General features: G+C 37.2%; 2 protein-coding genes across 2 annotated transcripts; one reads left to right on the top strand and one right to left on the bottom strand.

Moving 5' to 3' along the window:
• The first annotated feature begins 2,436 nt into the window (after window positions 1-2,436).
• On the top strand, window positions 2,437-3,842 carry LOC121797968. Its single transcript, XM_042196760.1, has 3 exons — window positions 2,437-2,597; window positions 2,694-2,782; window positions 3,510-3,842. The coding sequence occupies exons 1-3, from the start codon at window positions 2,568-2,570 to the stop codon at window positions 3,661-3,663; spliced, it is 273 nt and encodes a 90-aa protein (XP_042052694.1). The 5' UTR covers window positions 2,437-2,567; the 3' UTR covers window positions 3,664-3,842.
• Window positions 3,843-3,902: 60 nt separating this feature from the next.
• Window positions 3,903-7,585, bottom strand: LOC121797966 (mannose-1-phosphate guanyltransferase alpha-B-like). The gene is made up of 15 exons (XM_042196757.1): window positions 7,044-7,585; window positions 6,733-6,830; window positions 6,458-6,558; window positions 6,290-6,368; window positions 6,078-6,138; window positions 5,905-5,951; window positions 5,705-5,797; window positions 5,510-5,600; window positions 5,254-5,302; window positions 4,999-5,115; window positions 4,765-4,912; window positions 4,590-4,682; window positions 4,459-4,527; window positions 4,238-4,280; window positions 3,903-4,146 (listed from the first exon to the last, which is right to left on the bottom strand). The coding sequence occupies exons 1-15, from the start codon at window positions 7,099-7,101 to the stop codon at window positions 4,046-4,048; spliced, it is 1,248 nt and encodes a 415-aa protein (XP_042052691.1). The 5' UTR covers window positions 7,102-7,585; the 3' UTR covers window positions 3,903-4,045.
• Between the last annotated feature and the right edge of the window lie 4,239 nt (window positions 7,586-11,824).

Here is an 11,824-nt window from a genome sequence, read left to right as displayed (position 1 = left end):
ATACCGAAAAACAACTATTGAGGTGAAGGAGAAGCATGAGCGTTTGGGAGCAAATCAACGGCCGCATATGCGGACAACCCAAATACTTTCACAAGTTGGTTACCTTGTACAATAATTTTGTCTTTAATTACTTTCGAGGCCATAACTTCTTCGCAATTGTGAATGTTGTCCGACCCAACGAGAAGTAGGTCATACGTCGCCGTTTGATACTCTTTTATTTCTACTTCGCCTAGGGCACTGTTGAGCGACACTATGACCGAGTCATACGACGCCTTGCATTTTCCAAGTGCAACTTTCGAATTGGAATTCGTGTCATTCTCCTTGAGTAGGGTTTTGATATGGTCGAGCGTAGTTTTTGACTTTGTGATCCCCGATTTTATGATTTCGATGGAGAGTTCGTATAAATTTTTCGCGGATGCCACATTTGGTTCGGCTTGAAGACCTTTCTCGCACGTTGTGACGCTTATAAATTTTCCGCTAGCACATACTTTGTTGATCAAGGTTGGTGGTGAGGCGGCTTGGGGTGTTGAGGATAGGAGTAAAATGACGGATATGAAGACGAATGAAGCAATTGAAGAAGACATTGTTGTTGTTGATTTTTATCTAAGGTGAGTTAGCTAGGTTATATAGTGTTGTTGTGGGTGATAATTATGTAATAAGGGGACAAGTTAGTGATTGGTTATTTCTCTTATAAAAAGTATGCATATGATTAATTATAGGGAAATGAATTTTAGATATAATATCCCTATTCCATAATGCACTTATTTTTTTCCCCTTAGTTATATTCGCACTAATCATTAGATATAGAATTAAATGATCTTCATAATCAAAGAGTAATTATTTGGTTTAGTTATAGAACAAATTGATGGTAAAAAATCTACACATATGATCTGATGACAATTTATTAATAATTAGTATCTATTTGTAACGTAGGATTAGGTAAGAAATGAAATACTATTATATAAAATCACATTTCTAATTTATGTATCCATGGTACAGGTCCTTTTATTTTAAGGTAATTTTTAATATTGTTTATAGCAAGTTAGTTTCAATTGATATATACCAAATTTTCAATTTATGATAAAAAAAAATACTGTGAGAGCCATTGTTCAGAGATATCATATGTAAATAGTCCTTTGATTGGCTTGATTGTTGAAGATGATACATCTGAATTCATATACCCGAGTCGATTATTATTGCAATCATTTATGAATTTATAAAATACTAAACGACCGGGATGAATTTGATTACTAACCCTATTCCAAGCTTTTGAGTTTTGATCATCACAATTATTAGCCTTAATTTTGTTAATTCATATCTTTGAAACATTACGATTGGGAACGTCGTAATCTTGAGTTATAAAAAAAATTACGTCATATATCTCTTAAAATCATAGAAGTAAATACTAAACAGTCTCTTAAAAATTGCTTAAAATCATAAATGCATTTCACTAACTCGTATATTATTACATTGCAGTAATTATAAATAAATAGAAGAATATAAGAAAAGGACGTATTCTTGCAGCAAAATTGCTCTTATGGGCCTTTTGGGCTAGAAGGATGCAAATCATTCCAAGAAAAGTCCGATTCAGTTAATGGGCTCTAATCAAGTGTTGGATTTTCTCATGCAGATAAATGCGACGTCACGTTAGTAGAAAATTAGTAGTAATTATTTTTAGTGTTGGCATTTAAATTAATATTCATTATTTCGGTATTAATGTTTTTTTCTTAGTTTACTAAAAAACCTAGTTCTAAGAATACATCAAACTATATATTTTAAAGAAATTACATTAACTTTTGTTTTTCTGTATTTCCTACAACGAACAATTCTAATAGAGTCAAAGCTGAGTTGGAAAACGTGTGTGTTAATATTTTAGGTACCGCTAAACGCTAATTAATACTCATACAGTCATACTATGTCTTTGAAATCTGAATCGATAAATAACATGATGAATTTGTTTTCTATATAGAAGTATTATTGTTAATATTAATAATGAGAATATAATCAAGATTCCAGTAGGATTAGTGGGAGAATGGCAAGTGGACAAGAATAATTATGTATACGTGACTGGGTTCGGGTGTCATGTCTAATATCATGAGACTATATGATTAAGTTGTTGGATTATTTTAGTTAGAGGGGAAGACTATGACTAATTATCATGAGACTATCCATTTAAGTTTAAGTTGAAGGGTTCAATTTTATGAACCAAACATGATACATATTTAATCATCAACCAAATACCTTCATAGTATACTCTTATCAAGCTAACAGGTTTCAAATTTTGATTGGTTCTGAGTGTGGAGGCCCCCATCTTTCACCCACTACAATGAACAGACCAATCAGCTTTCGTCTTCTCCATTGACATGAAAGAAACCTTATCTATTTAACAATAATATAATGCGTATATTTTTTTAAAAAAATTAGTAAATGTAAATTATAAGGTCGCATTGATTCTAGATTCTAGAAGCTTCAGAGTAGCACAATAAAAGCCTATTTCCTCCTCTGGTTGTCCTTCTTCTCCTTCCTCTGGCCAGTCACCCTTGAAATTCTAGGAAAAAAACTTCGAAATGGCTAGCAGCCGTTGGATCAGACCTGAGGTATTCAAGATTCATCCTTTTTTTTTGCTGATTTGAGTTGATTTACTGTAAAACTTCTACTCTTGTGTGAAATTTAAGGGGGATTTGCATGTGTAGGTGTACCCACTGTTTGCAGCTATGGGAGTTGCTGTGGGCATCTGCGGCTTCCAGCTGTTCCGCAACATCACCATCAACCCTGAAGTCCGGTAATTTCTATCTCTCTCTCTCTCTACAAATATGTATTCTGATGAAGATGTTTGATGAGGAAAAGGTTAATCGCAAATTAGATATAACTTATCACCGGTTTTTTTCAATTTAAATCCTAACTTTAAAGCGTTGCAATTGTCAAAACCGTTCGATCCTTGGCAAATTCTAGTATTTTGATTTTCGATGTTTTCTATGTGTTTAAATCTGAGTTTGGATGCTATTGCCATGTTTCAAAACTAGGGTTTTATTTGTTAAAATACTGAATGATTGACATTGTATTTGCAAACTTCTCGGACTTGGTGGTGATTCAAAGATTGAGATTGCTTTCTTCACTTAGTTTGGACTCAAGAACACGAAGTCAGCGTGAATTAATTGATTAAGATGTAGTATTCTTGCTTGAATTGCTTCTGTCTTTTGATTGCTCTGTTCTGTTATCATTGGTGTGTGTATTTGAAGAGTGTTCTTCAGATTTTATCAAGAATGGTTCTTTCAGTTTCTTGATTAGCATCTACTACATCAATAGACTATAGTGATTGCTCTGTTCTGTTATCACCGGTGCTTCAACTTCAATAGCTGAGAATTCTAATTGTGTTTGTAGTGTAACTGAATGTGTTGAGGGATACATCTTGTTCATCGTTTTTTCTTGTTCAAATAAATCAATTGTCATGGAAATGGTGATATCCTGGTTGGATTTTGTTGCCTAAAATCTTTGGTGATTGTAAACAGGGTGAACAAGCAAAACAGGGCTGCCGGAGTGTTGGAGAATTTCGAGGAGGGGCAGAAGTACTCTGAGAATTTTCTCAGAAAATTTGTTCGCAACAAGAAGCCTGAGATCATGCCGTCCCTCAACAGCTTCTTCTCTGACCCACAGAAGAACTAAATGCCTTGTTGGGCTGATCGGAACGTGAAGATTTCTACGTTCCATAGATGTGGTCGCTCATTCATCTGTCAGAGATTGTATGTCTTTTCTTGGCTTTGAGTGAGGATTAATGGTGTACCTTAATAAACTCATGGATCTTGCTAGTTTAACACATGTTATGATATTTCAGATTAATCCTATCATTGGAATTTCATCTTTTGCTGAAGAACAATTCCAGCATTAAATAACTTTCCGACATGATTTGAACAAGGATGAAAACACCATTTATTCCAACCATAATATACACCTTCCAATAAGATGTCAATGAACATAGATGATAAAAAGAGGATACAAGCATCTAAAAGTTGGAAGCGTGACAATAGGTCACAACTTGTTGAAGATTTCACAGTATAATTTCCTCTTGAACACTGACATTCATAGTCTTGTTTGGAAGAACAATACTGTTGATCACCACAACTTCATCTTCAACCATCACTGATTCACCTGGTTCAACAACTTGTTCGTAAGCTATATATGGAGAAGTAGAGGACACAAGTTAGCCCGTTCAATGAAGAAATATGAAAGGTTAAAGTACCTAGAATGGTAACCCCAAGCTTTGCGTTATGGTCACCCGAGGCCTGCAAAATGTAAAAGAACGTTATAAACATGCTGCACGGAGCAAGAGACGTGTGGAGGGCCTCTTTCAACGTGGCCAACGCAAATGAAACATGAAAAAAGAGGTAGATTTTGAAAAGGTAACAGCAGATCTAGGCTGCATATTGCTGAGAAAAATGTTGAATAAATTTTTAGGCATACCTGGACTCTTGACCACCTTCCGATGGAAGATTTCCATCCAACGATTGCATGAATCACCACCGCATTTTCCTTATAATCAATCGGATAAATGAGTTTAAATACTCAGAGATACAGCGAAATTGAGTTAGTACCTTGATTTCGACATCATCAAGAATAATGCAGTTGACAAGCCTCACACCAGCACCGATTCTAGCATTAGCTGAGATCGAAGCACTGGGACCGATCTGTATCACATTAGATAATACGGAATCAGGAACGAGAGAGTATGCATAAGTTCCACACATAACGCTATTGATTGCAGCCTACCTTAGCAGTTGGATGGACTTTTGCTGATGGATGGATGTATACATTGCCAGAAATTGCAGCAGTTTTCATGCCTTCTCCACTAGCCAAGAGATGTGGTGAGGTGTGTCTGAACTGGGCGAGGTACAACCCTGAGCATTTCAGGGACATTCTGCACGACACCATGCCACATGAGATAGGATCCAAAGGCACAAGAGTTGTGATAGAGGAAGACGTAAATATACATCTTTAGCTCACCCGGGAGTTTTGATTTGCTCCCAGTAATCTGTTGTTTCGTACACATAAAACTGCTTTTTTCCAGCAAGTGGTGATAGAATGTCCTGATCCAGTCTTACAAAATCTGAGGGGAGACTCCTGTTTGTGAATCGGCCATCAGAAACGATAATCAACAGATTCTCTAGCCAAACAATTTAACCATTTTTCCACGAAAAGATTCACAATAGTAGTGTAAAAGTAGATTGTTTTGACTAGCTACTAATACAGATATTCTACCTGTTTGCTGGTTGAAGTGCTTCAAAACTGGATATCCGCCTAAGGGTAGCTGAAAACACAAAGAACGACCTAATTAATTAAACGAGGAACATACGCCTCGTTATAATAGTTTTAGTGCCACACGCAACAAGGAGAAAATATGATTTCAAGACTGCACCAGTGATCTGCATTGTATTTCAGACTTTCAGTAAATAGTTACTACATAAGATTAGAAATGTGCACAATCCCTTACCAAAGAAGGCAGGGTATGAGTTACCTCGGTCTTTTCTTTGGGAGGACACGTCTTGAACGGCCGTAAATATGTCAGGGGTAAATAAATAAACACCACAGTTTATCCTGTCACTCACCTGTTTAATACAAACTTGGGAAAGTTATGATGCGACCGAGCACACATCAAAGGCATTAGCAAATTGTGAGCAGACACTAAGTCGATCTTAGAAATTTTACGCACAAAAGTTTCAGGCTTTTCCGTGTAATGCAACAATTCATTTGTAACGGGATCAGCTACAAGCTCCCCAAACTGGCTTGCTGACTCCGGAGAAACCTGCAGAAGAAAAATGGAAAGCATCAGCCTCTATTGTATAGTGAATTTGTTGTCAAGAATGATGAAGATTTGTTAACTATTGGCCCGAAGGAATTAGAGGTACCGACCTTGATCACCAAAATGGTTCCCATCCCACCATAGCTTCTGTGGACCACTGTACAATCAACCAAAAATTCAATACACAACCAACAAAAACACAATCAAATGAAGACAAGTGATTTCCTGCCTGTGATGCACTGGATAAATAGCTAATTTTCACGAGCGACAGAGTGATAATTACCTAGCATCTCTGCCAGAGGAAAACTGCAGCAAACATCACAATTCAGCAAAAAGATGTGAGACTGCAAGGTTGAATACACCTCTATCAACAATATTGGCAAGAAACATTCAAAAGTATATAAATCAAAAGTGTTTGTTATCTACTCATTAGCCATAATGAGGCTTTTTAGCATAAAAAAATAAGCAACGCGATAATGCAGTTAGAATAGCAACCGGACTCTCTTCCATGATTTGATCCCTGAAGTTATAAAGTCCGCCTGCTGAACCATGTGGCTTGTCTTCTTTCAAATATCTATGAAATTTTAACACAACAATGAAAAGGTCACAATCTAACCTTTGGAAATGAGTAAAGGAGACGATCTTATATAGCAGCGGAAGTACCTAACAGGAACTCTGAGCTCATTGGATATTGATGACACAAACAATGCAAAGTCACGCTCCTCATAAAGGCCAATGAGGTAGATCTGAGCTAAATTCGGTATCTAACACGAGCAACATACATTAAACCTCTGTGCTTCACAATCATGAAGAAGCAAACACAATGCTTTTGCTTGCTTTCATTTCTACATACTCTCAACTTCATTAATACTACCACAAATCAAAATCAACTATCCAAGGATGAAATTAACAATACGCCAACGCGCATTTAAGCGTACCTTTTTACAAGCAGATATAGGATGATTAACCATTGGCTGTCCAGCCAATGGGAATAGGGGCTTTGGAGTATTAAGTGACAATGGCCTAAATCTGGTCCCTGCATTTGCAAAACCATAACCAAACAGTCAAGAAAGAGGACTAAGGTTGTCATTATTGCCCAACTTTCTCTCCTAACAAACTCACAGAATCTATAACATGGACATCAAATGCATAAGCAAATCACAATTATACAAGACACGAACATTGCTGATCAATCATCATCAGCCAAAGCTAGCAGCATTAAGCAAGAAAGAAAAGCTAAAGATGATACCTTTAGTTGGGCCACCCACCATGATCACAGCCACAACTCTCTCTTCTGAACCCCCCATTTCTCCAAACACCAGAACAAAAAAGAAGACAAGAATGAAAAAGGCCCCAAACAACCAGATCTCTAAACTTATAATTTAATAGATGAAATAATCAATTTGCTATAAAACACAGCAGCAACAGGACAAGAGATCTTGAACCAATCCTGTGAGCTGAAAAGGGTAAGAAGTGAACAATGAAAGAATGCTTCAAGATTGACTGAACAAATAAAAATCTAAACACTGGTGATGATCAAATCTGTCAGTCAGGTAATTTTCAACTGGAATAGGGGTGAGGGTGGGGTGGCACGTTGCTTGCATGTGGGGCAGAATGCATTGCCAATGACAGCTTAATACAAAGAACACATTTTTTTGATAGAGTGAGTGAGTGAATGCTACAGAGACAAGGGTATAATTCAGTTGGATTAAAGGACTATCGAATTCAATTGATGGGATTTTGGATTGCTGAATCTCGAATTATTGGAGCTAAAGCTACGTCAACAATTATTGAAATTTGAGGAAATAAAAAATTGGATTGGATTTAGAATATTAAAAAGTGATGGATTAAAATAATTGGAATTTGATTTGTGTATGTATTTTATCTTTATGAAATAGACTTTTTGTCTGTTTTGTTTTTCTTCTAAACAAACTTAATTTCGTAATGTAATGAAACGGCCCTACTTAATGCTTAATACACTAAAATGTTCAATTGGATATTTTTTTGGTTAATTAGCTGTAACACCGTTTAAGGATTCATTCGGATTAATTTTTCAATTGTAGTTGACGTGATCACAAATTTACAATCATGATTTTTAAATAACAAAATAGTCATAAGAGCATGCGTAACGCTTGGGGCCGGGCCGCAAATTGCGAGTCCCGGCCCGTCCCATGCATTACACGGAAGTGCGGCACGGCTCAGGACCGTCCCGGTGACGCGTGACCGGCCTGGGGAGCGTCCCGCGTCCCGGCCCGGGACGGGGTTGCACGGTGACGGGCCGCAAGTCCCGCGTCCCGGCCCAGCGTTACACGGTCTTCGGGCCGGGACGCAAATCCAATTTTGTTTTTTTTTAAAATTCGATGTCTATAAATACGAGCTTGCGTTCCATCCATTTCAATCCCGCGTTCCATTTCAATACTCTATTATACCCTTTGTATTTTCGGCGTCAATGGATTGGTTCAACAGCGATCAACGTGAGATGGAGGAGTTCGTTAACTCGAACAATTGGTACATACCGTCATCGCAACCATCGCAGACACAGCCTAGTCCGGGAGTCGGTAGCAACGGCGACATTACATCGCCGGTCAACACCGACGAGTTCGAGGTCAGTGAGATGGAGCCCGCTCAAGAGCGGGGAAAGGAGAAGGTCGGGGAGGAGGATGGGCCGAAGAAGTACACTCCGCCCGAGACAATGTGGCTTGCGAGGAACTACATCGACGTCTCCGAGGATCCTATCATCGGCAACCAGCAGACCGGCAAGGCTTTTTGGGAGCGGATTGCGCAGAAATATAACGCTGGCCGTCCGGAAGGGTCGAGCGAGCGTAGCTACGTGAAGCTGCGCAAGCATTGGGGCCGGGTCCAGGCGGATATGAGCAAGTGGAACGGAAAGTGGGCCAACGTAGTCCGTATGTGGCCGAGCGGGCACAGCGAGGCGGACCTCGTCGAGAAGGCAAAGGAAGCGTTCTTCACTGACGGGAAGAAGACCTTCAAGTACTTCGAAGTTTGGAAGCTCGTCGAGAAGAGCCCGAAGTACACCAGCGGTGCTGAGCCAGCGGCAACTGGGGCGGCGAAGAGAACCAAAGTTTCCGCCTCCGGAAACTACTCTTCGAGCGAAGGAGGTCCGGCGATCGACCTCAACGTGACGGGCGACGATGTCTTCTACTCCTCTCCTAGCATTCAGAGCCGCCCGACAGGAACAAAGGCGGCCAAGAGGAAAGCAAAGGGGAAGGCAGCTGCGAGCAACTCCGCTATGGTGCCACCGCCGACCAATCCGTCTCTGGATAAGATGTCCGACACTTTGTCGGAGATGAATATTACATGGCGGATGAGCCAGCTGACGGAGTTGACAGCGAGGGATACATCGAAGATGTCGGACGAGGAGCTCGAGTTGCACCGTGAGATGATCGCCTACCTTCGCGCCCAAATGAAGAAGTAGTAGTCGTGGCCCGGGTTTCTTGTATTTTAAATTTGCTTCGTCTAGTAATGTAATGTTAATTTCGAATGAACAATGCATTTTCCCGGTTTCAATTGTTCAACGAATTGCGTTTTCGAGTTAAATAGGTTGGAGTTGTGAATAGTGTCATTTATTAGTTGCGGCCCGAGTTGCGGCCTGCAGGGTTACAGCAGTTGGGGCCTGGGCCGCAACTGTAGAGGAATGATGAGGTGGAGGGGACTTGGGGCCGGAAATGGGGACGGGGTTACTGATGCCCTAAGTTGCTCTGGCTTTGTAAATCATTTCTACTTTTTTGAAAGCAACTCATAATCTCATATATCCTCTTTCTGACATTACGAATTCACTAATCAATTGTCTTAATTGAGAGTAGTTAATATCACGAATGAATCATGGAGTACTAAAGATTTTGACACTTTTCAGAATTCAGCGAAACATTTCTCTCTTTTTTTTTTTCTTTTTTTTTGCATTTCAATTTTCAACTCTTTGTTGGTCAACCTATAATTTCCTGCTACAGTAACGAGATTAATGAAATCATTTAATTCTGAAAAAGTGATAATTGAATAAAAGCTTGTGCGGGTGCCCGTAATTATACTATACTCACTTTTACTATAAACGATAAATGATATATAGATCCAATATTCTACTGACATTTTATTATAAAAATAATATATATATATATATATATATATATAGGGAGATGATCAAAATAAGTATGTGTTTAAATCCAGAAATGCAGACCAAATCTTGGCCATAGGATTAGATGATCTAATGGTCAATAATTAACCAAAAACACGGAAGGTCATAATTAAACAATTTTAGGTCATATTATAATATTTGGGTTTAATGTCATGCTAAGATCATTTTAGGTCATGCTTTGTTAGCATGACCTAAAAATTACCTAATTATGACCTAAAAGTGACCTAATTATGATATTGTTCTGCGTTTCTATATTTAAATCTAGTTTTGCATAGATCAAAACCCTATATATATATATATATATATATATATATATATATATATATATATAGGGGTGCGTTATAATAATAACCCCAATTTCCGTAATAACCCTATAACTAAATCTGGACCACACATTTTTAAAATCACGCGGTCTAGATTAAAACTTAGATTTACTTCATAAAAAAAAGCGCGGGGGTAAATATGTCATTTCGCTCATGATAAAATTTACGTATCCAAATTTCGCTCATTTAATTTCTGAATTTCGCTCATTTTATCATTTTATCAGTCAGTCAAAAGTATCATTTTATCAACCCAGAGTATCATTCTATCCGGGAAAACTATCATTCTATGCAATAAACCTAACATATATCATTTTATCATTTTATCAGTCAGTCAAAAGTATCATTTTATCAACTCAGAGTATCATTCTATCCGGAAAAACTATCATTTTATCAGTTTTAAGTCATTTTGTCACGTTAAAGTATCATTTTATCAGCTTATATGCAATTTCTTCAGCTAAACTATCATTTTTATAAGGTTACTGTCATTTTATCCGCTTAGATTATCATTTTATAAGGTAAAAGTATCATTTTATTAAACAAAAATGTCATTTTATACACAAAAAATACCTATCATTCTATCGGCTGAAAGTATCATTCTATCCGGCAAAACTATCATTTTATCATTTTATCATTTTACGTGATATTTGGCGAAATTCAGAGTATCATTTTATCAGTCAAGAATATCATTTTATCAACTCAGAGTATCATTCTATCCGGCAAAACTATCATTCTATGCAATAAACCTATCATTTTATCATTTTACGTGATATTTGGCGAAATTCAGAGTATCATTTATCATTCAGAGTATCATTTTATCAACTCAGAGTATCATTCTATCCGGCAAAACTATCATTCTATGCAATAAACCTATCATTTTATCATTTTATCATTTTATCAGTCAGTCAAAAGTATCATTTTATCAACTCAGAGTATCATTCTATCCGGCAAAACTATCATTCTATGCAATAAACCTATCATTTTATCAGGCAGTCAAAAGTATCATTTTATCAACTCAGAGTATCATTCTATCCGGCAAAACTATCATTCTATGCAATAAACCTATCATTTTATCATTTTATCATTTTACGTGATATTTGGCGAAATTCAGAGTATCATTTTATCATTCAGAGTATCATTTTATCAACTCAGAGTATCATTCTATCCGGCAAAACTATCATTCTATGCAATAAACCTAACATATATCATTTTATCATTTTACGTGATATTTGGCGAAACTCAGAAATTAAATGAGCGAAATGACATATTTACCCCTTCGCCTTTTTTTATGAAGTAGAGTATCATTCTATCCGGCAAAACTATCATTTTATGCAATAAACCTAAAATATATCATTTTATCATTTTACGTGATATTTGGCGAAATTCAGAAATTAAATGAGGGAAATGACATATTTACCCCTCCGCCTTTTTTTTATGAAGTAAATCTAAGTTTTAATCTAGACCGCGTGATTTTAAAAATGTGTGGTCCAGATTTAGTTATAGGGTTATTACGATATTTAGGGGTTATCATATGATCACGACTCTATATATATATATATA

Source organism: Salvia splendens, chromosome 4 (assembly GCF_004379255.2).
Source record: "Salvia splendens isolate huo1 chromosome 4, SspV2, whole genome shotgun sequence".
NCBI classification, from domain to species: Eukaryota; Viridiplantae; Streptophyta; class Magnoliopsida; order Lamiales; family Lamiaceae; genus Salvia; species Salvia splendens.
Note: the sequence above shows the minus strand (reverse complement) of the source record. Positions and strands in the feature narration are given on the sequence as shown.

Excerpts from the sequence above, each read along its gene's own strand:
- LOC121797966 (XM_042196757.1), bottom strand. The coding sequence starts at position 7,101 with ATGGGGGGTTCAGAAGAGAGAGTTGTGGCTGTGATCATGGTGGGTGGC. Across the intron at positions 4,528-4,589 it reads TTGATGATGTCGAAATCAAG|GAAAATGCGGTGGTGATTCA; the intron begins GTACTAACTCAA and ends ATTGATTATAAG. Across the intron at positions 4,147-4,237 it reads GCTTGGGGTTACCATTCTAG|GTGAATCAGTGATGGTTGAA; the intron begins GTACTTTAACCT and ends TTGTTGAACCAG.
- LOC121797968 (XM_042196760.1), top strand. The coding sequence starts at position 2,568 with ATGGCTAGCAGCCGTTGGATCAGACCTGAG. Across the intron at positions 2,598-2,693 it reads GCCGTTGGATCAGACCTGAG|GTGTACCCACTGTTTGCAGC; the intron begins GTATTCAAGATT and ends TTGCATGTGTAG. Across the intron at positions 2,783-3,509 it reads ACCATCAACCCTGAAGTCCG|GGTGAACAAGCAAAACAGGG; the intron begins GTAATTTCTATC and ends GATTGTAAACAG.